General features: G+C 36.9%; 1 protein-coding gene and 1 long non-coding RNA gene across 2 annotated transcripts in view; one reads left to right on the forward strand and one right to left on the reverse strand.

The window, feature by feature from the left end:
• LOC104912303 lies at positions 1-25,584 on the reverse strand. Its single transcript, XR_004160745.1, has 6 exons — positions 25,497-25,584; positions 23,645-23,801; positions 22,466-22,574; positions 14,997-15,107; positions 6,011-6,192; positions 1-87 (listed from the first exon to the last, which is right to left on the reverse strand). It is a non-coding gene; the product is annotated as an uncharacterized LOC104912303 (long non-coding RNA).
• Positions 1,588-27,197, forward strand: part of LOC104909229 (nuclear receptor subfamily 5 group A member 2-like) — a 36,122-nt gene continuing 10,512 nt past the window's right edge. The window contains exons 1-2 of the mRNA XM_010715661.1: positions 1,588-1,737; positions 12,186-12,333. Of these exons, the coding sequence (XP_010713963.1) occupies positions 1,603-1,737; positions 12,186-12,333 (283 nt within the window). The 5' untranslated portion in view covers positions 1,588-1,602. The remainder of the gene's footprint in view (positions 1,738-12,185; positions 12,334-27,197) is intronic.

The raw sequence follows: 27,197 nt of genomic DNA on the forward strand, positions 1-27,197 counted from the left end.
ATCGGCTTCATGCTGATCTGTTCCCTTTCTCTCCTGATTTCATTTCCTTGCACAATCCAACGACGGGGAATAATTTGATACAGAAATCTAAGGGAGAAAAAATGGGACCAGAACAGTTGGGAGACAATTGTGACAGGGGAGAAGGAAAGTTGACAAATGAGGGAGGCAAAGAGAGAACTGAATGTCTAAGATACTGAAGTTTGAGCCATATGGCAAGATATGGGAAATGGGAACAAAATACTAGCTAACTTTCATAAGTGACACTTGGAAAATCCATTAGTTATAAACATTACTCCTTTCTCTACCACATAACTGGAAAACAAACTTGAAATGATAAAGCGCAAAAATTCATTGTACAAATGATTATCAAATTTGAAAATGCCTATTGCAGTATCTAATTCAGCTTGTGCAAGTCTACTCCTCATACACAATCTCCTGGGCATTATCATAGCTCCAAATCAATCAAAATAAGAATCCCTGGAAGACTATATTAACAGAACTGTCTCTGAGAAACTTCATGCAAGCGTCCACTGCAAATACTCTGTTAATTTCTTTTTTATTTCTCCTATTTTATACCATTTTAAGTCTGTTCAGTAGTTACTATGAATGCAGGCTCTTAGAGCCCTTTGAACAATATAGATGTTATTGCCACATCCACCCTAGCCACTTAATTGTAGCAAAGTTAATGTATGCATCCTTTAACCCTTCCAGAACTGTCTGAAGTCAAAGGCTTCATTTTTTTTAGGGAGGAAGTCAGTAAGCACTGTAAGAACAAGTCCAGACGATACTGTTGTGTACTCTGACTTAAAGTTTCTCCCCATGTTCCTGCAAATTTTCATCAATTTTCAGTTTTTTAAATGAATGAAACTGGATCTAGTTATCTAGTTGCAATTACAGTCAGTTTAATGAGAGCCTTTATTGTCCAATATTCTGCACATCCTAAATAGCATTATATCAAAAATTTAATGCAGGCTGCTGTATGGAATGTCCAGAATGCTCCTGCTATCCCCAAATGCAGGCAGTGGTATGTTTGTCACTGCCTTGTATACATCTCTTTTATGCCCTGCCGGTGACACCTGAAGACACCCAGCTCGTGTTTATGTTTTCTTTTTTCATACTTACACAGCCATTCTTACAGAGAATGTTTACCTGTTTATTCACTTCTTCCTTTTGAAAGGGACTTGGCTCTGACTGGGCTTGTTGCAGCATTAGTGGTCTTGAACCAGCAGAGCTTCTTCATTTATAAAAGCTGAGGTTCAGTGATGAACCCAATGATGGGAAAGTTCACATTAGGATTGGATATGCGATTTTTCTTTTTTACCAAAAACTAGAACAATGTTGCTACAAGCATTTCAGAATTATCTTATTCTACTATTATTACTTTGCACAACATAATCAACTGTAAATATTCTATACCTTTTACAGATAATGATTTCAGCAGTGTTGTGTTTATTCAGCTGAGAATAGCAGCGTTGTGAACAAATAACTTTTGATAGCATTTCTGTTCTCGTGACTATCCTGATATTTGAAGGAGGAGGCATGGTAGCCAGCTTTCAGACTCCGTAGTGTGATGTAGGACTCATTTCCAGTGTAACGCCACCAATGTCTGCTTTACAGGTTGATGACCAAATGAAGTTGCTTCAGAACTGCTGGAGTGAACTCTTAATTCTAGATCACATTTACCGGCAAGTGGTACACGGGAAAGAAGGCTCCATCCTTCTGGTTACCGGGCAACAAGTGAGTATGTGGGCTCAGAGGAGTATTGATGGCTTTTTAATAATCATTTTCAAAATAGCAGGAGTTTAACTAGGTCAGAAGCACTTCTGTATTCTCAGAGATTCTCCACAAATAATGCAGCTAAAATGACTTGTGCACTCAGTTCCTAGTCTGTTGATTACAGTTAAAGTTATAAAAGCAGATATAATCATAAGCACTTTGCTTTTCAAATATACTTGTATACCTCAATGATTGAAAAACAACAGATGAGAAGTGTTTCTCAAGGATTTATTTTCTTGGAGCTAAAATGGTTTGTTTCTGACAGCAACAACAGACATCCCAAACTCTGTGCTTCAGGTCTAAGCAATTCAATTTATTTTCCCTTCAGAATAATGGTTTACTCAAAAGAATCACTAACTGGATCAGAAACCTAGATAACTTGCAGCTACTGCCTCAGAAATGCCTTGCTTTTAGAGAAGTATGTGCTTGTGTGAGAGACTAGGGAGCTGAGACACCTAAAACCAGGAAAATAATTCAGACCATAGGATACGCATGCAGCTATTGTCTCAGGAGCTGTCTCAGGGAACATGCACTCCAGTTTCTGCACAGCTTTCCAACAGCTAATTTTCTTCAGATGTCAAATGCTTGGGTTACCCAAAACACAAGAGCCATAATGTGGGCAAATACCAGGAAAACTGTGAGAAAAATTGAATGAAGTAGGAAGATTCGACTCACCCTTACTTTCATAAGCACAAAGACAATAAAGAATCTTATTCCTAAGATTCTTCTTACTGAAAAAAAAATCTCAGTATCAAAGAGAGATGCATCTGTGTGTTATGTTCCTGATTCAAAGTGAAAACAAATGATGGTCCACTGCTATTTAAGCAACTGCAAAATGAACTGCCTAGATGTATACACGTGTGGGAAAGAGTTCCCTTTTCTAACTATACAGATTCTCCATTTGTGCCTGTGTGCTCAGGAATCTGCTTATAGCTTTAGTCACAGTTCTAACACTGTAGCCATTTCTAAATGCTGTTTATAATGATTTTTATAAACACTTCTTAGCATTAAGAAATGGCTACAGTGTTAGAAAAGGAAGAGAAATAACTGCATTTATGACTAAAAGATGTACAGTAGAAGGGGAAAATGATCCACTTGTACAGGAAAAGTAGTGGGAAAATTCAATAGAACTGACTCCTGCACCTTTGTGGAAAGTCTCTAAAACCTAAATGAAATAAAGTGGTAGTCTCTATTTATATGAGAAAAAATTAGTTGCATTATTCCTGATATATATCAGTGCTGATACTGAACAAAATTACTGATTCTATTTGCATTTCACAATCTGCAAAACAAAAAGAATTATACTGGCAACTATTTCATTTACCACACAGGGTTCTTGTGTGATTCCTTTGTTGTTAATCTATAGACTAATTTCTGTTACTGAATAAACTGCTAAATTAATGCCTCCTTTGTTATGTGATGAGCTAGCTTTTAAAGGTGCCGAGTGCATAAATTCCACAGAAACTGTTGAAGACATTTACATACCTTTACATTCTTGCCACTGCCTCAATTTTTCCACAGTAAAAGTTCTTATCTGGATTAGCCACTTTCATCTTTATTTGCAGAAAAAAAGCAGTTGTACATGTTCTCGTGGCAAAGCATAGCATTTTGCTGCTGTTGGACAACAGCATGCTAATTAAATGCACTGCTTAGAAATCACCACCTGGTTTTGGAAGCTGTGTATTTCCAACTAAATTAAAAACTGGGTAAATTGAACAGATTACATTGATTTTTGCCCCAAGTTTGTCAAGTAAATTTAATGCATCTTCCTTTCAATCTAGTTTGGCTTTTCTATGCCAATATTTGTCACTTGAAACTGGTGCAAGCACCCCTCAGTTTTCCATTCTCTGTGCATTCCTTTACACAATTAGGCTGTTTGGAGAGCAGGGAGCCATATTATCAGAATACTAAACCAGTCCCTTTCCTTCCAGCAAGTTTTTTCAGCATACGACTTTCTTCCTCCCTAAGCTCTGATGTAAAGTAAAGAGTTTTAGGAGACCAGGTTAGCATAGACTGATGCAAAGAAGGCACTGAGTACCTCAGTCCGGTCTATGTTCACTAATACTAAATCAACAACCAACTCCAGCAACAGTTCTGCATTTTCCTTGTTTTTCCTCTACTAGTGATTTGATATCCTGCACAAGTCTCAGCTTTAGGTGATTTAAACAGACTAGTTTAAAATCTTCCTTACGTACTTAGACAGTGCTTCCATATTTTTTGTTCTGAGCCATTTCCTGCTTTCACCTGCTGTGTACTACAGCCTTTTGGCAGTGTAGCTCAATATTGAATTTCTTGTTAAGCCAATCTGATTCACTACGACTACTTCTGAACATCAGAACATACCATCCTGGCAGCATCAAGTTGGTCCGTTGTCCTTCTAAGACACAAGTCTAGTTCAAATGTTCTTATACAGGGGAATTATGACCATTCCTCTCCACTATCTAACTGTAAAATAATTCTGGAAAACCACAGTTTTAGACCATGGCATTATCAGCATTTGTTGCTCCACTAAATGCTGCATACTTGCTGGCTGCTGCCCCAATACTTTCAGTTCTTCCAGTAGGAAAAAGGAAATAAACATGCCAACATCTTACAGAAATTAATTGATTAAAGTGTGGAAAGCACTCTGACACTTCTGATGAAAAGTGCTGTATATGTTTTTACTTACAGCTACCAGCAGAGCACTACGAGCAAAATTACAGTCAATCACCTTGTTTTCAAATATATTAACTTTAAACTGAGGTCCGAAGCTAGATAGCCTACTTTATTACCTGAGAGATCATGATTATCACCACAAGTTACCAAATTTAAGACCTTAGAAGCCTCATTCCTTGCTTACCTTAATATATTCCTCCATAAAAGTTACTCATAAACACAGTCCTTTTTACAATCACAGTCAAGGGAGAAGCTGTCAGGGGGGAGCTTACCACCACTTAATTAGAGCATACCTGCTCTCTCCACTCAGAGCGCACAGCCTCTGCTCCTCAGATATAAAAGTCAAACTTAATCTAGCTCTCCAGGGCCATACCATTTTTTGTTCAATCCTAGGTATCTAAAATGGGCTAGTAGTTAGAAGCACACTCGATAATTTTCAAACACATCAGTTCACACCTGTTACCCTAGGGCATTCTTATCACATTACCATACATGTGCGTTTCCCTCAAGCCACTGGCTTATGAGTTTTTCCCAGTGTCAATCCACTATTCTTACTTTGACTGGAAAAAAAGCGCAGTCAGCAACAAAGTGAACAATGTCCCTTGCACAAAAAGGCTGTGGTTTACTTTATTTTGTTATTTATTTGGTTCGAGTTTCATAAATGAACCTCTTTTGTGTGCATGTGTGTCAGGAAAGCACTTTTTTCATATCATTACAATTCCTCAGCAGTTCCTCAGAAACAAGTTCCTCCCTGTGCTGCACACTTCATTTTCTGCACTAACTACTGCCCCTCAGCAGCAGTAATTACCATTTCAAAAGGAAATAAAGTAGCACAAATGCATTTCATAATAGAAAACAGCCAAGGAGTGATTTGCAATGTGGTTAATTGTAAATCATTGCCAATATGCTCTCCATCCGCAAAGTTTAGTAGGCTTGCCATGTGCCTTGTAATTTTAACAGACAATTTGTAATTATAGAAATTTAATGCATCCGACTTGAGCGCTTTATTTTTGTGTCTTCTACTCCAACACTACATGGTCAATTTCCAAGATTCAGCACACACAGGAAAGATACTGAACTTCTGTACAGAATGTCATTGCTCTTGCATTTTCAGGCAGCATTCAACACACAACACATTCAATTGTAGGGTCAGCTACGCAGACACAAGTTGCTCCACTCTTCAGTGCTGCCAAATCTTCTGTTTGCTGAGTTTGATCAAAGTCTTTCAGATTAAAAAGGTTGCCTAAGAATATGCCTAAATCTGATACTTTTTGAGATTGTTCAAACTACTGATTAATTCACACACATCATACATATATATCCTCTCACCCGGACTTATATTCTAAGAGAACACCTCAGGAGAGCATGAGGAATAACCAAGATCTCTACAGCATTTTGTTTTGAAGCAGATCATAATCTAACTTCAATTTAGATCAGAATTTTGTGGCTTGAACCTCCACTGAAGTGGGGTGCTCTGTAGCTCTTTCCGCTGTACCTTATTGAAAGGTCTTGAGGTATCACATAGGGGCTTTGCCTGGGAATTTTCTGTGGCAATGCCATTTTTGTTAGACTTACTTACCACTTGCAGAGAAGGCTTCTACTCTCTTGATGTACAGGAATTCATTGGCTTCAGAGAATCTGCTTGACTAGGTGACCAACTTGCCTTACTGCTGAAAAGGTTCTCAGGAAATAGTTTCATTTTCAGATTGTAGGCTGCAGATGATTGTTTCACAAACAAGGATGACCCCTGCATAAGCAGCGCTGTTGTACAAATTTAGAAGAGTGTTAGAGAAAGAACACGCCTGTGAAAAAACTGATCTCTATTCACATTTGCTTTGCTATTGAACCTATTGTAGCACTGAGGTTTTAAGGATAAATTTCCAAATCCAGTTCAAAGACAGAAGCAATACATTTGTCCCAACTATTTGTAGTCTACTGAAGCAGCGATACTTTTGGGATCCAATGTAAATGCAACCAATCTTCTGGACCGATGGGAAAGCGTTCAACGTAGTAGAGAAGAGGTTCATATAAGTGTGTAGAAAAGAAAAATGAAATCAAAAGAGTTAAAAGTCCCTGAAGAAATAGACTGAATTAGTACAGTCCTAGTGATGCTCCCCAAACATTTACAAAAATTTCCAATGATTGACTGTCTTCCAATATTGTACATTCAGCAGTAGTTGCATATCACCTCTTCTACATGTAAGAAACACAAAGACCATTGCAACACTGAAGCAAAGAAATGGATTCTATTGTACTCTAGGTTAGTTATATTTTAACATTTTCATATTAATAGTTTGAAGAATGGACTACCACCATTACTAAAGTAGAAAATGTAATGTTACTGGATAAAATAGCTCTCTAAATGAAACTTAAAAATATTTTTATCATCATGCCTTTTATGACATAAATATATCTACTATAAATGAATTTATTTATGATCAACAATAGGGCACAGAGTTTTTCCAATCTTGATGTACTAGTCTTTTCTGAAACTAAGTTAGACATACTTTGGAATACTTTAGAGTGTTACTATTTGCATATTATAACTAATTAGCAAGCACAATAACATCATCCTAGGGGAAAGGTCCACTGGCAACTTAATTCATTATCTTCTATTATTGTATATCATGTTAAAATGACAAGCATCTTACACTGTGTAAGTCATCACAATTTTAATTAATATATCCAAAACTAATATGAGCATTTGCTGATTTTGCCTGTGCTGAATCCTCCTTGATTTTTGTGTAGGCACTTCTCCTGTGTGTTTTTCTACATACATTTGCTTTGAAACATAACATGAACATTTTTAAAATATAATTAATGAAAGTATTAATAATATGAAAATATGAAAATGAATTTAATAACCACCACAATTGCCAGCAAAATATATATTCTCTCCTACCTCAAGAAATAGTGAAAGTAATTAAGGATGTGATAGTAAAGTAGCTTGCTTGGTATATACTATGCCCAATGCCTTTTTCTGGGAGAAACGCTCACCCAGCCACATAGTCAGACATTAGAGCCAATCAAAGGCTTCAGAGCTTTCAGTGCAGGTTGCCACCCGTGGATGGGAGCAGTGTCAGAGTCCCCACAGCCAGCAGCAGACTCTGCTACCAGAGTAGCACAGAGCAGAGCAGGGAGGAAGAGGATGGTCATTTTGCTGCACCCAGATGTTTGCTGCCAAAAACGCAGTGAGCTAACTTACTTCACGTGAGAAAAAAAATCTGCAGTATTAGTCACTTCCATCTCTTAACTGCTCTGCTTATCAGTTGAGAAATTTTTTTGACAGCTGACTTTCTAAATGCTGCTGAACTGTAGATACTTTACCAAGATATATTACTTTTAAGAAGACTTGTCATGAACACTCAGCACTGACTTCACTTGCTTTCACTGTCATTTAAGGCATTTGGACTTTTAAGCCACTTTGAACTGGATCAAAAAAGGGACTTAGAAAAAATACTTAACATGGCCATATCTCTCTGCAGTCCCATTTAGCTATGATCCTCTTTACTATCAGGTTATTCTTTTTTCAGAGCTGTTAGTATTTCTGTATTCTCTCTTGTAAAGCCTGCTGCCTCATCCACTCAGCCCTTACCTCTGCAACGCAGGCAACTGGGAAGGCCAGCAAACTCAGAGGTAGCTGTAAGAAGTAGCTATCAGAAATGCTGAAAAGAAGGGTATTACATGAATGCTACCTGTTGAATGAATTGAGCGCAATTTTCTATTTGGAATACAAAACTGGAAGTTCTCTCCCAGATCTCTCTTTCTGCCCAATATTCTTGATTAGAACACGTCTACAAGATGTATGAGGCTTACCTGAGGCTACTTGATCTTTCTGACTTTCAACAGATGCCCCAACTGCCAGGATACACTCTAATATATTTCACGCACTCTTTGGACTAGAGATTTGACCCTGGACTTCTCACATCTCAGTTGACTGCTGAAAAATTCCCAGTCTGGCATTTTTGATGCCTTAGGTAATCTAGTCCATAGATATTAAAAGAGCTGTAGCATGAGCTGGATGCACAGTTATTTTCCACTGTCACAACTGGAGTAGTCCTGGCCATGCCTAGAGCCAGTTTGACTCTCTAAGTGGAAGATAGACCAGCAAGGACTTTAAGCACAAAGTTAGGTGGCAGCAGAGTGGAGGTTTCTAGCACCTAATTTTAGATTTAAGCACATCAGTTAGCAAACAGTACTACAGCACAGCCTGCAGTATAGCACATACAGTGATATCCACACTAACTCTAAACAACTAAGTGTAAGTACCAGAATGGCAAGAACAAGTGGCAGCATAAATTATGTAGTGCTGTTCTGTTGGCACTGCTTTGGTACTGAGCTAACCCAGTTAAATCTCTATCATTACCACTTTATCATTACTATATTCACCATGCAAGATAGCACTGAGTACTGGTACATGAGGAATTTACACCTCCAGTCATCTGTGCAGCCATAACTTTATGCCTACTGCTTTATTTCTAAATTAGGTGATATGAAAGCATCACTGAAGCTTCTGTTTTCAAAAATACCACCTAACTTGTCACCATCAATATCAAAATCAACTAAACTGTGCAGTAATAATAATTGGGAAGCCATTTGTTGATTTACCAAATGGAATTTGTCATACGGCATTAAGTAAATATTAAGACGTCAGTATGCAAGTAAGCATTTTGCTTAAGAACTAGGCTCTTCCAATTTTTGTCTTTTAAAAGCACGTTTAATCATGAACTGAAAGGTGGAAGAATTAATACACCTTTTAATATTGCTTTCTGCATACAGAACCAAACAAGCAAGATAGTATACTCTTTAATGTGACCAATTTTTTCCAAAAAGACATTAACTGAGGCTTTTTCATGCACAGTTGATTTTCTATAAACTGATTGACACCTTTGGGGGTCGTCTTTCCACTGACTTATAATTTTGCTCACTCTTGAAAAAAGCCTCCTGCATACCCAGTATTCTCTAGTTAAAGCCGAAAATTCAACTCATCATATTTACACAATAAAAAAAATCCATTCTGCATTGTTTTTAATTGCAAATCCTACTCAAGGGACCAATTCTCCTGCTTAGGAGGCAGCCCTGTGCCTTCTACTAGAGAACCAACTGCAGTCAATTATGGTAATGAAATGTCAATAAATATAAAAATTTAATACAGCCTGCTCATGGTGAGTGGCAGATGAGGACTTGCCTCCCAGACAAATTTGCTGGTGTTGCAAATATTAAATGCACCTGAAAGAGTAGCAGGTTGTGTGAGAGCTCTCCAGTAGAGGGATGGTGGGAGATCCAGACATCTACTGGGCTTTTCCATTACGGCATAATTGCTGCACTAAAGCCACTGATATTCTTGACATCCAGACATCTTAACATCTTATTATGAATTGAAAGGCATATTTCCCCCTCAAACTGGAACCTCAGTGAGGGATTTCAAGCTTTCTTCCTCCACTTAACAAAGCATTAACATTACAAAAGGGAAATTAAGTTGAGAATGAGTTGATATTTGTATGTGACCAGTTTCTCAATAGGAAGTAGTTGAATCATATCACCATATTAAACTGCTCTATGAATAAAAAATATTTGGGCACGTTACTACTTATTTATTACTATTTAAGTAAACATATATCCTTATATATAAAGAAATAAAGAAATATATAAAGAAATGTATGTATGTGGGGGGGAAGGTGGAGAGGGAGAGAGAACAGGCAAAGTAGAAAGCAGTTTTTGAAAGACAGTTTGTCTGGGAGTCACAAAGACTGGATCCTAGTTTTGTCACAGATTTCTTTGGATGAGAATAAACAATTTAATGTCACCACTTCAGTGTTCCCAAGTACAAAAGACGGCAATAAAAACTATCTCATAGGATATTTAAGCGTAATCCATTGACTTTAAGCACAACACTAAATGCTCTGCAGTGCTATTTTTAACATCCATGCCAAAAGAGTAACTCCATTTTTCTTGTACAGTTGCTTCCAATCAATGTCTTGGGAGCACTAAGTATATATAAATAAAATGTCTTATTAAAGTCTGTAACCTATTGATTACATAAAGGTCATCTCTAGGAGAGGTTAGTTTTAGTCCTTTTCAATCATCTATCTTATCTTCCCTGGCTGAAATTTTGACAGGTTTAAGTCCAAGAGTTTTCTTCTTGCTTTACAGATGTTTATGATTGAGCGAAATCAATTTAACACTTTTAAAATAAAGAAAAAACATGTTTTAAAATACAGTATCCATAGCACTTAGTTAGAAAGTATAAATTCTAAGGGATCACTGCCTGGAAAAACAAAATTTTCAGTACTGTTCTATTTCCTTCAGTGGTATCTGGTCCTTCTTTAATAAGTATTTTATTATGAGAGACCTTAAAGACTGGATTAGTGCACTGACATCTTTAAGCACACTGTTAACCCAAAGCGTGCACTTACCATTAGGCTTTGCCTTAGTTTAAAGCTGGGCTTCACCAACATGTGGTTATATAAAGTATGGCTGTCAATTCCCCTGTTGCTGTGGAGGCCCCTAAGAGACTAAAGCTCTGCAAATATTAGAATAGCCAGGCAAGAAAGGCATTTTGAAAACACCTAGCACATCATAGCCCCTGCGCTTTGTCTCTAGATCATGGCATTCCCTGAGGCCACAGAGCCTGAGTATGTCTCAGCTTTCATCATCCCATAACAAAGTCTACAGAAGTTAGCAGTGACCATTCTCAGAGTGGCGGTGGCTGGTGCAGCCATTTGTATGGATGCATCCCCTTAATGACACTAGCATTTCCATAAAGATGTTTTAGTATGCACAGTGGTGAGGTTGACTGATTTCAAGAATTGCAATTGAGTATATCAGATAGAAAGGGTTTTAAGTATCCTTGGCTAATAAACACTGCCGTTTTAAAATACAGTGCATTCATCACAGCTTTCTGTTGGTCCTCTACACACAAGAGACATTTAGAACAGCTTGTGGAGAGGCCAGTCTCTCCGAGAAGGAAACTGCAGCATGTCAAGGGCAGCACACCTCCCCTGAAGTCACACTCCTTCCTGTGCTGCAGATCAAAAGGCTTCATGCACCACGGTGGCTCCTGGGACTGTGTCTGTGCAGCTGGCCTGTGCCATACACCTGCCCACTCCTCCTCCCATAGCAGAGAAGGAACTGCTAGAAAAAGTCCCTTGGAGCCAGCTCCAGAAAGTGCCAGGATTTTGTGTAGCTAAAGAGAACAGAAACTACCTCACAATACCTCCACTTCCTGTGGGAATACGCCGACATTTCAGGGCTTGAATAGAGGTTTCTGGCCAAGTTACGGGCACCAGATTGTTTCCCATGCATAACTTTATATCCCTTAGGACTAACATGCCTGGTGTGGGTGCAAAGCCCAACTTCATCAGACTCTCTTCGCAAGATCATACAGTTACAATGAGAGCAAGAGACACCAAGTGTATAAAACAAACTAATAAGGGACATAGCTCCCAATGTCATAAGCAATAGTCATATATAAAGCCTCTAACACAAGCTAATACAGACAAACCAGCATTCACAGAGATGTGACATACCATTAAGATGTATGGTTTAATAATAATTCCAATATATACTGTTGTGCTAAAATGAGTTTGTATATGAAATCATCCTGACTTGATAACATCATTAAATTGAGAGTGATTCTTTCATCTAGGAGTATCCTAGCTACTTGTGACTATGTGACTACTTGAAATATTCTAAAGTGATTCTGTGGGCACAGACAGATATATTTCACAGAAATATATATTTCTCTTTTACAGGTAGATTATTCCGTAATAGCGTCACAAGCTGGAGCCACCCTCAACAACCTTATGAGCCATGCACAAGAACTAGTAGCAAAGCTTCGTTCCCTGCAGTTTGATCTACGAGAATTTGTATGTCTCAAATTCCTGGTGCTGTTTAGTTTAGGTAAGTAAATTCTACTTTTCATGCTTACATTATTCCTTACTTACTACTGCTGCATTGTTTCTTTTTTCCCTAAAACTGCTGAATATATTTTGCTTTTGTTATTGTTTCCTGAAAAACAAATACGATTTTAAAATATATTTTATGAGGTCCACAGTAAACAGATGATCATCTTTTAATTATCACTTGCAGGACAATTAAATGGAAAGACTAAAAGTTGGTTTTGATTAAAGTGGTTTCTAAAACCTACAGAATTTAGTAGAGTGTTACAAGCTTACTCTACATACTTTCTGAATATTCCTGAGCTAATATAACATTTTATTATAAATTCAAGAGGACAGACGAAAATAAAGATTGGTATATTTTTATGATATTTGTTTACATAAAGCAGATGATTTGGAGATATGATTAAAATACTCTTTTTAAAGGAACTTCAGGTAAGTATAAACAGTCTTGTTTGCATATGGTAGTCACACTGTAACACATAAATCAGGAATACAACTCATGGTCTTTATAAAGTGAAAGGAACTCTTGAAGCACAGATTAATGATAATAGCTTTATGACAAATCTAGGTAGGAAATAACCTTTAAAGGGAAGATTGTTTTTCACTAGCAGAGAGGATGCAGAGGAAAGATACCTATGCAAGACAAATTAGTTAAACCAGTGCCCTTCAATGAATCAGTCAAGAAAAATCACCAATGCCAGGAATAAAAAAAGGGCTTATGGGGATGGATTCCTATTGACTTCATAGGAACAGATTTTTCTGCCTGTCTTCTGTTTCAGGTTTGCACACTGTTGACTTAATAGAACTGGTCTAAATAAACTTTGGCTAAGTGAATTTCTTATTTACAGTTATTTTTTATTTACAGGCAGTTGAAAAGAGAGACTTAAAAACATAAATAAGGTCAGATCCAGCAATTTCTCCTTAGCCAAAATTATGGTTTTACTCAGAAGTTGTTTGTCCACAAAGAAAGTAAGCAGTTGAGACAAGCACAACAATGAAAGAAATATCAGCAGTGCTGACATTTAATTATTTTTTTCTTTAATTATCATTTTTTTTTAAAGCTTCTCTGTAAAGGAATAAAATTCTACAAACAAATTATTATAATACAATTGCAGATAAACCAAGAGGAATAAGACAATTTTGCATACACCGTGAAGAATCAATTTCTCTGAAATACGTTCTTCTGTGTGGTATTTATAGTGTTTGAATCTGTTGTGGAAAGTTTAGATGAAGCTCTCTCAAAACACAAATAGCATTTTTCTCTCATTTATGCTACTATAAAAAGAGCTACTTCTCCAGCTAATAGGAGCCTTGCAGTCATACTGCTTCTTTATAGAAATGATGTAGCAAAAAAAGAGTTAGCATCTTTCCAACTATTAATTCATTATTTACTGCACTGCGTAACTCAATTAGTTAAAAGTCAAAATCAGATGTTATTCTGTAAATAGTAAAATATAATGATGTTGCCACTTGACCCAAAGAGCTAAGGCATATATTTGTAGAGAACAATGATAAAACTGAAACAAAAAACACATGTAACTTTTCCAGCTAACTACCTAAGTTTATGTCCAAAAGTATGAATGAGTTGTCTGGCTGAAGTTGAGTGAGTCAGGTTTTTTAAGACACTAGAGTACCTTACAATGCTGGTAAGCATTCAGCAGAGTTGTAAAAACTAGCTAAGCAGCAAATTCTGTGGAAAAAATTGGGAGCAATTATTCTAAGTACTGAGATGCATTCGATGCATATCTTTGTTTCTGAAGGTATCTCAACAGAAAACAGAACTTAATGCTGAAAACACATTATTAATCAAAACAATATTTCAAAAGCCTGAGCTGACTTTCATTGAAAATCTGACTCTGCAACATTTAATGGAAAAAGAAGCATATCAAGAAATACCAACCTTTAACATTTCTGAAGATGTCCCCTCCATGGTGTTCACTAAACCAGTAAAGCCTTATACTATTGCTTCTGTGCTAGCACAAACTCAGTAATCCACAATATTCATTTACTGAGAAGAAAACATTTGGCTTTTTATAATCACAGTTACAAAGCTGACTTGTAAAGCTGTTTGTTATTTTTGACTATATCTTATTGTCTGTATCTTCGTAGGACGGCCATCTCCTTGAGGGCAAATAACACCGTCTCTTTTTTTCCCCTAACATTTCAGAAGTGATAGGCTTAGTAAGCCAACAGTAAAATAACATTCAAAACTCATAGCATATACAAAAAATTTTAAAATTACAATTTAATGGTATCAGTCTTGCTTGCTAGCTTTTAAATGAGAGAGGTAAATTGTTCATTATATATTTGCCAGAGGTTCCAAAGGATTTATATAAGAAAATGCTTTTGATTGCTGGTACTGTAAAGATGCTGTTGAAGCTTAGACAGATGTATATTTATCGTAACTTTTGTAGCCAGCAGTGCACAACTCTTTCTGCAGCCATGTGAGTGGCACATCCAGGCACCGGAGATCTACTCCTTTCTCCAGCCACCTTTCCCATCTAAGCAACCTTGCCAAGTACATAATGATACAGCTGAAGAAACCAAAACATTTTGGTAACTTATGTTTTCTTTACTTTAGTTTAGCCTACCTAGAACTAATACATTTAGAATTAGGTAACTTTTAAATTTCCCCTATTGGTTATAAAAAAAAAACTTTACCTCTCTGTACGTAAAAAATTCTCCTTCCACACCAACATATCTTCATACTTCAGTGACTGTCTGTCCATCCTCAGTGGCCTCTCTTGTTATCAGTCCACTCATTGCCAGGCTCTGGAGAGGAGTAAGAGATATATTCTCCTGTTAATTCCAACAGAGGAAGGGAAGGAAGCTGGTAGACTCCAAGTCAAAATTTAACTTAAGTGTTACAATCAATTTTTTCCCACAATCTTAAGATATTCAAAAAAATATTCAGTAGCTCAAGAGAGACATAAATAAAAATTGGATTTTTTTTTTTATTTTTTATTTACTTCTTAGTTGCATTTGAGAGGCTTCTTTCAAGGAAGGTGAACAGTAATTGTACAATTGATGGAAACATATAGAGCAGGCACATAGTAATAGAACTGGAAAAGAAAGGAATCTTTGAGAGACTTGGGTGTTAAACCTACTTTTCCCATTTGCTCTTCAGGCTTTACATTTCTTAATTCATGCCCAAAAAGCAGAAAGGGCATATCTGAGAAAGCTGAGTATCAGAAATGTGTGCAAGTCTTCATCAAACTTCCCAATAAATGGGAATTAACATAACTGGCTTTCTAAAAGCTAGCCAAGTTGTCAGTAATGCAATTTCTTTACCCACAGTAAAACAACTAATTTTTCTACAGTATATAGCCAGTATAGTCCACAGTACACATCATCAAAAATTGCTAGCTTAAATCAACATATGTTGCAGACAGGAAAAGCAATTGAGTCCGTTTATCTCTGAATATCACTAATGAATCTGACAGCAGTTTGGAAACTACTTTTCTACTGTGACACAGTTAGAAATTTCTTCTATTTTATTCTATTCATTCTAATTATTTATTTAAATGTTGAAATCTCTAATACTGGGGAAGAAATAGATTGCAATGACTCACTGTAGTGAAATCTTGGCTTCACTAAAGTCAAATAGAATTTCTCACTGATTTTACCAGAGCGAAAATTTGTCTCAATGTTTCTTTAATTTTTCTCCTATCACAAAATAAAGTTCAGATCAATTTTTCAACCAATTTGATTTAAATTATTATTTTTTTAAATTTGTGAACCAAATAACTGTCCATAATACAAGTTACTTTTTATCATCTTCTGATGTAACAAATCTCTTTTCATTTCACAATCCAGTAATATTACAAACTGTTCAGTTAACCTGAACTTTTTCCCAAAACTTCCCATTTGTCCTGCTTGTTTTTATTATCTGAACTCAGTAAGGATGATTTGTCAAGCCTTCCATCAAAGCAGTTTATAAAGTGAAATGCCAATAGGAAGAAAGTTAGACATCATTTGACCCATGTCCAAGCACTTGTCTGCCTGGAGCTAAATGCTAGAGTAGGCAGCAGCTTACTGGTACTGCTCTCTTATCACTGTCAGGGCACAGATAAATGTACTTCATTTAAGAAATGAAGGTTTTATCAATAGGCAAATAATTGCAGAGCCACTATCGATCTCACATCTCACTTAATGTGAGTCAAGAGGGACCTGTGGACCTGTAGAAATGGTAAACATTTACTTGCTATGGATGGCAAATAATGGCCTTTTCGTTAAAGAAAGGGGGGAAAAAAAATGCAAAAACTCAGTTTTCAAACAAACCACACGAGTTACTTAACTGTACAGCAGAGATCCACTCTGACTAGGCAATACTCCATACCCATTTCTTTTGGGTAAGAAGAATATTAGCAAATCTTTCCATGCTTTCAGTGTCCCTACAACTCAAGGATAGAGATGGGAGGAGAGTAGATTTCAGTACTGGACTCCACTGCAGGCAATTTTGGAAAAAAACCCTTCCTGTTAGGATCTTCACATAGATTAAACACGCTGAATGAGAAGCTTCCTGTGAACACAAAGGAGTAGTTGCACAGAGCCTTCCTGTGCTTAGTTTCATTTTGTGCCATTAAATCAAATCAACACAGTCATGAAAAACCCTGGAGCTGGAAAAAAACCAACAAACTTAAATTAGCTATTGCACTTTTTAGTATATTTTATGTAACATTGTTGGTCTATCAGATGTACAGACTAGCCAGAGTCTATGCCTCAGTGAGCCTGCAGCATAAATATACAGAAAACATAACACACACATATACACAAAACCAGCAGCAGCAGACAACGGTGAAACACTGGGCTGTACATAATTTCACGTCCATGGCTCATATTGAAGGTTTAATTTGCAGTATGATGTATGCAGATCAAAAATTTAGTGTATAAGCATCAACTGGAAGAAAAATAACAAGGGATACTGATTACGTGTTGGTGGTATGGATACTTAGGGGCACAGAAACAAAATGAATGACAAAGAAATAAAGGAGTTATTGAGGCAGAAGGTCTTGTCAGACAGAAGGGGCCTTAAAAATGAAATAGGAAATACAAGTGGAGAATTATACATGAAAGAATTCATGCAGGATTATAGACCCTTAAATGTGATACAGATATAATGGCACAACTTAAGACATTTTTGCATATTTGGATTTTTTTTGCAGCCTGCCTAATAATCCCGCTATACTTTCAACAGCGGCAGATGTTCCTTTTACACTTCCTAGTTAAAGAAACTGCACTAACTTTTCAAAGCTTTCAAACCCCAGAAAAAATGGGAACATAACTAAAAAAAAAGAATTAGTCAAAATATCTTCTTTTACTCTCCCATCACTTGCAAATTTTAGTATCAGAACTAAATAAATTAAGTTAGCAGGTGATCAGCTCAAAATGCCACCGCATATTCTTCAAGACAGCAGATATAGAGAATGCTGTAGTTTTTGTGGTAAGAGTCACTCGCAGAAATTACTGGAAAGAAAATCCATTGAAAACTATGAAATACAGAGGACTGTCAGTTCTGTTTGTAACCTCCAGCAGCTGGAACCTCAGCAGCTGCTGCTGGTAGGGATCATTCCATGTTTTCTTCTTACACTGTTCCCTAGGACATCTGTTCCTGGTCACTGTCAAAGACGGGATCACGATTTAGATGAGCCATAGTGCCATAGTATGGCTATTCTCATGCTCTTACAAGATAGGTATAAGCCATTTCTAAATTTCAGGGTCAAAGATTTCCCTTCTTTAAACTGGCCTACTATTTCTTCAACCAGATAGCAAAAATTACCAGAAAACAATACTTTGTCTTCAGTAGCACCTTCAGTGCAAGATCTGAAATGGTGCTCTGAACATGCGAAGTACAACATAACAAAGACTACCCTGAAAAGCCGATACAAGTCCATGGTGAAGCACTCATCCAGGAACAGACTGGTACTCACTGAGTCTCTTCTTAATTCCTGTAACAGAAAACGCTTAAGTCTTGAAGACTGTCTTAAGTCTTCAGACAGCTCTGAAGCCAAAACGCTCCTTTAGCAGTTAATCCTTTTCATAGTTTGTAAATATACAAATATTTTCACAATCGATTGCATACATATGTTATCAACAGCATGTATTTATAGTTGTGTCATTATTATGAAATGGTTTTATTAAAGCCATTCACAGTTTTTTCATATTCATCCGAAGTTCACTGAAGCGCACTTTTAAGACAGTACCTGGCGAACAGGCAGTCAAGGGGTTCTGTACAATCAGCATTCAGCCATGTCCTTCAAGCTTCCCCACATCACATCTGAATTTAGAAAAATAGTTTCCGTGCACTTGTTAAATTCACGCTCATCTCCTAACTTCATATCTATCTACAGTAAGTATATGAGGATAATGTTGGCAAAAAAACTTTTCCTAAACTTTATGTAATCATTTGGAATTAAGGAAGGATAAATTAGTATTCAGGAGATGTGACTGTTCAATATTTATGCCATTGAGATTTGGCAGAAACAAATAATGGTACATAAAGCTGATGCTTGTCTTAATTAAATGCAGTATAATAGGTGTTGAGAGTTTTTTTCCCCATAGTGAAGAGAGCAGTTTAGCAATGACCAGATATAACTCATTCTGAAGTTCAGAGTTTAAAATTAATCAATATGTATTTATAACAAGGGAGGGACTGAATATAATTTATTATTAGCTGAAAGCTGGCTAATAGATAAAGACAAGATTTATTTTAGTACATTTTTCCACATACTAGTTTCTGACAAAATATTTGCTCTCTTTGATTCTTAATTATTTTTTGCTGTACTAACAGTATTTCACATAGAAGACTTATTGGAAGGAATTCCCCAGCCACAGAAAGGCTGGGAGAGACACCAGAGAACTTAAAATGAGACATCTACCAAGGAGGATCCTTTCACTGTGAAAAGCTTATTGTTCAGAGTAAAACTCTTAGTAATATAACATTTCCTAATTTTCTGATGAGGAATTCTTAACAGCCTATATTCCTTTAAAATTTGTGTTGCACATATGCAATGATAGCTAGGTTTTAACTGGAAGAAAATATAAAGATGAGAGGCACAATTCCAACACATCTACAGCCCAGGGTCACCTTTCTTAAATGTCACAGTAAAAGCTTTGAGAGCGAATGTGAAGTAGGTAAATCAAGAGTGCTGGGGAGAGCTCCAACTCAGCATGAGTCAGAGTGGAGAAAGCAGAAAGGCACTTAGCCTGGAAAGGGTGCGGGTGAGACAGGGATGGCATTGTAGGGCAAGCCAGAGGCAGGAAGTGACCTCATGATGCTGGATGGTTGATGATAAATATGGAAGGAACAGCTACAGGACCTTGACAGTGAATACAGTGAACACAATTTTCATCTGATGTAGCAGAGGAAAAGGGAGGATGCAAAGATAGCAAAGCAGTGAATTTGGAAGGGAGTCTTGAAAGTGGTGTTTCCTAAGGTCGAAGGAAGAAAAGCTGTGGTAACAGAGACCTAATACGATGAGGCTAATGCTATTTATTAGGAATTAAACCCAGCAAACAATGACTTCTGTGCATAGTCCATAGAAGTCTATAAAAACACATTTACAGGTTCAGCTATGTTATATTAGTTTGGGATTAATTATATTAGAAGTAGGCCTACTTAAAGGTCAACATCACTGTCTTTTGGGTGATCTCACCTATGGATAAAATGGAGGCTCTGTTTCTAGAAATCAAGATGAACGATTATCTAGATTATTATGACACAACTCAATTGAAAATTATAGACTTAATGTACTACCTAAACAGAGATGGTCAACTTGAATTGAACAAAATGATGAAGGAGATAGTGATGACGATATAAGGGTCCTTTCTTGTATTCACATCAGTGAAAGCAAATTTCACAGGCAAGAAGTTCAAATTCATCATGAGTCTCGCAATTTCACTGTTTTTACAAGCTCTATCCAATCTTCCAAGTTATAATGCAATTATTTATGTGGACTCTCACTGCTGTACGTCCCACGTTAACGACAGAAACCAAGGATGACTGTCTCATTAGAGATGATGTGGGTCAGTAGAACAACTAAATAATATCCAGTCTGCCCCTGAAACATTTAATTCTTCTCTGATTTTCTGGCAAAGCAGCCTGTCCTTTCTACTCGACAAGTAGAAGAGCTTTTCTACTTTAATCCTTTGGGAAAGAATGAAAGAGAATAAAAAAAGATCATTTTAGGATCAGCTCATGAAGGACTTTCTCCATTCATGGAGCCAGCATATGGAAATACAGAAATCAATCCTCTTGTTTATGGTTGTTTCTGACTCCATTACAGACTATGGAGCTCAGAAGAATTTTATATGATATCTGAGTTACTTTATCTGGTAAATGAAAACTAGAGATATCTTTGTAAAAAGTGGTTAAATTCAGAGTATTAAAGATACTATGTAAGACACAACCGAATGAAAACAGCTTTGTTTAAATAAGCTAAAGACCAAAGACAGTAGTTAAATGAACCTGATTTAAAGTATGCGGAATACATTTTGAGCAAGTTTGATATTTTCCTTTGGAAATAACATTACAGGGGTTCATTGCTCTATTTTCATCCTAGTGTCTAAAACTGCAAAAACAATATTTTCAGAAGTGAACTGTAGCATTGTGTGCAACATGCAGGACAAAATGGATTTTCTTTTGCCGTGTTCTTTTATTTCTCTGTTTTTACTGAATTCTTTAGAGAAACAAAAGCAAAGACATCTTCCCTTCTCTTTATCTATCAAAATCTGTAGCACAGTCAAACAATTAAAAATCAGTCCCTGAAAGTTCTTAGAGACGCTAAATGATGATGAATGAAGACTCTGATAAACAGACCTTTGCTCCTGAGAACACTTTTTCATGGAGCTGACAGGTTTTAGTTTTCAGCCTCCCATGTAGATTTCAAACATAGAGCAGGCAAGATGAAAGAAGTCATGGCAGCAGCTATATTGCAGATATCTTTCTCGATGAAATGTCTGGTCAATTATTCTTGTGAATAAAAAACAGATTACATATCTATAGATAAATAGTGGGGTTATTTATTAGAGTTATGAATTAAACCAGTATTTTTAAAAAATAAGTTTTCAGTAATTCTTCACAGCCTTGGATGTCAAAGTCATGAATGATAAACTTCTTGCAGAATTTTCAGAAATAGCCTTCTATTTCATGGTTGATTAAAGTTTTTGTTTGTTTGTTTTATAAACTACATTAAATTATAGATAAAACTTAATAATCACTTGTGATTTATCCTGATTTTATTTCACAAAATGCAATGAATATGATCATTACTGGTTTACATTATCTGGTTGCCTGACAGTTGCAAGCCATGGAAAAAAAGATTAACCATCTTGAGCAAGTGCATTTCCCTTTCACAGAATCACAGAATGGCTTTTTTTTTTTTTTAATAAAATGCATATATTATAAGGTTTTGAAATAACAAAAGCATTAGATGCTTGAGAGAAAATTAGGTCATTTATTTGTTAGATACAAATCTCAGAAGTAATTAGAAACATGAGTATCAAGCAGTATTTGCATTCTGTGCAGCTGCCTTTCTGTGCAGACAGTGAGGATTTCAGAATAACCCAGTTGGTGTGCACTTTTACACTTTCTAATATGTCCATAGAATACTAGCAAGAATGGCTCAAACAGTTCCTACAATTGGGAAAAATCACTTGCAAATAACTCACATACACATTCGTGTCTGCTTTGGAAATACTTTTGGAATTTCTGTCCCACCTTCAATACACATTGTAGACGCTTAAGATACAAGCTTGAATGTATTTTACATGGAACAAATATATTGTTATCTAAAATTTTTAGCTGGTATTGGCATAAGCACTTAACATCAGTGATTACTTTTGTTAGACAAGGCTCTCAGAATCACTTACTGAGTATATTTAAATGTGAGAATATTTAAATAAACAAACGAATATATTTAATTTAAATATATATTTTTCATTTTGGACATATGCTTAAATGCTTCACTGAGGGAGGAACATGCTAAAGGAATGCAATGGCAAAATTCACTTGACTCTTGCTGTAACAGACCACTTATGAAATACTTTCTATACCACAAGGTACAGCCTACAGATTAGGAACTGTTCCTCACTTATTTCTAGTTAAAAACACACACTGCAGAGACTCTTACCTGAAAGGCTGTTTGCTACTGTCAGCCATTCATTGGAGACACACTGCAGACACTTGCCCCACTCCCCTGTTCTTCTCTTATCCCTTTGATGCTTATGCCAGCTTAGACGCTGGAAGGGAAACAAAAGCACTGGTTGTCTCTAATTGAAGAAAAAGAACTGAAACACCACAAAGAAACACTGAAAAGTAGTTGTGGGAAAAATACACAGAAGCCAGGAGAAGGAAAGAATTGCAAAAGCGGTGGGAGAAGAGTGGTAGAGAATAGGATACTTGAGCAGAACAAGAACTAAGAAGGGGGGAAAAGGACAGGAAGGAAAAAGAAACTATGGAACTGTGATCAAAGCCAACTGAGAGAGGGAGAGGGAGGAAACATGGCAAACAGGAAAGAAACAAACTTTACAGGTCAGCCTTGAACACAGCTGTGATCATGAATTGGGAGTCAGAAGGGGACTGTGCAGAAACACTCAGTCCCAAGCTCACGGCTTGGAGCATGTCCCACTGACTTATGTTGGCAGGAAATGGAAGGGGAGTGAAAACTGCAGCTCCTCAGGCTCTCGCAAAGGCACTACTGAGGCTGGATGAACTTCATAGAGCAGAGGTTCTCCCTGTTACTCTGGGCCTTTGCAGAGCCATCAAGAATGGGGCAAACTGAAAAATATAAGTCCAAAAACAGTCCACATGGCTTCCAAAAGTTTAGTCTGCACACAGCCATTTTTGTAAGAAAATTTTAAAGATTCACTATGTAAGATTATTCAAGGATTAATAAAGAAAATCTTACATTTAGAATCATCCCCAGTTGATGAATATTTTAAATATATTGCATAATACCTCTGCTTGCCAGATGAAGGCAATACTTAGGAAGGAGATGAATTTCAGCATCAGAACAGGGAATTACACTACAACAGTATCTTTCCCCACTGCCAACACCAAAGATTGTAAGAGATCAGCAAACTGCTCAGGATGAGACAGACGATGTTATGCTGTCATCCACTGGGGGAAAATCCTTACCCCAGAACAGAACATATGAGGCAGACTGTTCTTCATGCTCAGCCTGAGGCAGGCTGAATGGGTAGGTTGAGAAAGTCATTTCCTTTTGTCTACAAGCATCTCTCCAGGGAAACATTTGGTGCCAGAGAGCAGAGAAACTGGCAAGATTGAAAAGGACAGGTATCATACTCACATTCTCTAAAGAAGTGCTGGAAAACAGTACAGCACACTGAAAGTATTCCTTCAGAGAAGAACATTGCCAAGAGTCTACTGCAGGACCAGCATCCTCTCAACTGCCCACTGTGTTCCAGCTGGCCAGCTCACTTCTACTTGTCATTCTTCCTCCTTTTCTGTTTTGAGAGAGGAAAGTAAGAGCCCATAATTAATTAAAACCATAGAAAAATACCAGAGTTGATCCAGGGAGTAAGGAGAGAACAGAGCAATTAAGAACTTTCCTGCTAAATCCTCAGTAGGCATACTGTAAAATTTTGAGTGTGCTGTGCCCCCTACAAAAACATGGCAGACAGAAGTAGGCACTGAAAAGAGCTTTCAATTACTTACGTGCCTTTGGCGCCCTTTCAGGATGCTGTAGAGCTGGAAATGGCTGTGGTAAAGTTATTTTCTCTGCCTTTGCCTTTCTTGACAGAACAGCTCCAATATTTTGATCTCAAGAATAATCAGGTCTTTTGTGTTTCCTTTTCAACTAACTGCAGACTTTTGCAAGTTAAAAATTAATGACAACTTCTCTTCCTCTTTTTTTTTTTTTTTTTCTCAAACATAACCTTTTTTGTGCTTTCCTGAAAATAAAACAATCTTTTTCCTACAACCACTAAACTGCATTCAAACCATTCTTTTGCCCTCCTTCTGTGGTAAGGCACAAAATGAATTCCACCACAACAAAACAACTTGCCTCGTGGAAACCATTATTCTGAAGATGAAACATTGTGTGGTGTCCTTTACCACTATTACGGGCAGTCAGTCTGTTAGAACGTATTGGGCGATTATAGCCCAGCCTTTTCAGAGAAAGCCATGGGTTTCAAGTTAGCAGTAACCATCTATCAATTCTTGAGATTATGCCATGATTTACTGTCACAGCATCATGTATTCTCTGATTTTCTGCCTACTATGAAACATTGTGCTTTCCTTTTCTATTGATGTATCAACTATAATAGTTACAAGCAGCTACAGAAAAATCAATAGCCAACTTTCATTACTGAGCACATAAAGAGTACCATGCTGTGAGAGCACCTAGCTGTTAAATAGTCACCAGCAGTAAGGTACACTATAAATGTCTGTTATTTTGGTCTACATGAAGAATGTCTGAATTTGAAGCATCAAATAGCTAGGATTTCTGACATCACTGGATTCCATGTCAAATTTTCGAGTATGTGATTTTTTATCCAAGCGTCAGCCTTGATTTGTCTTTTCTGTGCTGGGATCTCTAGCTGACCTAGGAAATTAATATAAAAATAACATACTGCTGGGCTATCCTTCACTGGAAGCTCATTATGTTTGGTTGAACAGAAGTGGTAAGAATTGTGTTAATGTTTATTGAACTAGACTATATCAAGTAAATTGATTATGGTGAACGGGCCAACAATATCTGTGTTAATCTCCCAAACAGAGCAGATATTAAAAAGGTACTACAGCATGGCTACAGGATCAGAGGTGTTCCTTGAACTGTACATTAAAAAAAACTTTTCAATACATGGTGGTGGGGGGAGGGGAAGCATAATTTTTGGTTTAAATATGTTTATTTGCCAGTGGAAACACATGAGCTTCATTTAGTGAATGTAAACCAGGAATGCCAAGAACAAAAGTAAATGTTAAGAAGCATTGCTCTGAGCATGTTCAGGCCTTTGGAGTCCTCAAGCACAGAGCTCCTGCAGGACAGGCTCTGCTGCAGAAGTCAGTGATTACCTTGGCTCTTGGAGACTGTGCTGATTTACAGCTATGAATGCAGTGTTTGTTGCTGAATACCTTAGAGTTTGAAACCCTGTGAATTGCCATGAAACTCAAACATGAGGATGCACATGTGTACTTACATGAATTGCATCCCATGAAATGTCCATCCATCATCTATCATGGCCACAAGATTAGAAGAAAGCCTCGTTTCTTGCCCTGGACATAACTTCTAGGAAAACTAACCTTTAAGGAAAGAAATCCAAATCAGTACGTCAAAAACTGTAAAAGCAGCACAGAAATCTTGTAATAAAAAATGAAAAATAAAATAGAAATTTCATTCCAAATGGCAATTTAATCCTGCCCATCAAGAAATATCTGCAGGTGGTGAAACACCCTGCTTTGCAAAGCATAGGAAAGCCAAGGTACAACTGCCCCTAACAGTGAGCGTTGATTTAGGTTGTGGTGAATCTGAAACTCAAAATCCTTCCAGAGAGTGAGTAGTGAAGACAAAATCCACAACCTAAACAAATAAAGCACCGGGGGACTCAAACGAGAAGCATTACAGAGTGCCGGTGTAGCTGAAGACATTTCAGTTTGGGCTTCCTTTTACAAACCTCTCCCATCACACAGCACATACGTATCACAGGACAAGTAGTTCTACTGTAGTACAAGTAGTTCTACTGTAGTTCTGCCATAGGGCTTTCAGCAGTGAGCAAGTAAATGAATTTCAGATTGTTTCAAAATAAGACAGTAAAATAGTGGTTATTTTACTGATTATTTTTTTTTAAATCAAAGTTTGGCAAAAAAGATAGGATGACTGTATCACACCGATCTTTCTCTCAAATAAGGCAGAAGACTTAATGTTCTAAATTATTTGTTGATTACACTGACAGAGTGTTGTGTTATAGTTCTGCATCCCCTAGAGCAGAACAGCACTAAAACACCTTTGCTTTTCCTCTTTTAAAGAAAAGACACTGTAATAGTTTCCACTCCTGTGAGATTCTGGAAATAAACAGAAGGAAACGTGCAAAAATTCACCAAGTAGTAAAAAAGTGGTATGAAGTTCTGCTCCTACCTACAAACCACTATAATAATATAATTGGCTGGCCTAATATTTTTAATCAAGTTCAAAAAAGTTTGAAATATAATAATTAAATGCAAATACAGTCGTGATCCCAAAGACCAGAAGAATGCCTTTAAGCTAGTATTTATAACAAGAACTATTCGACTGAGCTGTCTTGTAAATTTTATCATACCTGAGGCAGTTTTCCTCAGTCGATTAGCTGAAAAGCTGAATATATCCTGAGGCAAACCAGACATCTAGTACAGGCTAAATTCAACTACTGGAGCTTAAATTTGGCTTAATATATCCCCACTTGGATCTGCCTGTTTAATTCTCTTTCATATGATAACGTTGGTTTATTCATAGTCTGGACTTGCCACCTGAACAAACTGTACCTCATATCTTATTCTAATGGAATAAGAAAACTTTGCAAAAACCACAAAAGTTCCTGACTGAAAATCAAATGCAAATTTGGGATTAAAAACTGTTTTGTAAAGTGACTACAAGATTAGTACAGAGAGATTTTTCCCCTAAGGAGCACTGCTTTTTATGATCATGCATTTTTTATACTCTGTAGAGACAGATGGGCTTTATAAAAGGATAGAGCCTGCTACTCAAAAGGGTTTCAGTGGCAGCTGCACTTCTGTGCTTTAACCTCAGTAGAAATGTATATAGGGTATTTTTCCAGAAAATATTTATACTACTTCTTTTAGGACTACATTCCCCTTTCGTGTAGTTCCAGCGACAGCAGCAGAAATACCTCTGGTATTATTCTGGT

This window comes from Meleagris gallopavo, chromosome 10 (genome assembly GCF_000146605.3).
Source record: "Meleagris gallopavo isolate NT-WF06-2002-E0010 breed Aviagen turkey brand Nicholas breeding stock chromosome 10, Turkey_5.1, whole genome shotgun sequence".
NCBI lineage: Eukaryota > Metazoa > Chordata > Aves > Galliformes > Phasianidae > Meleagris > Meleagris gallopavo.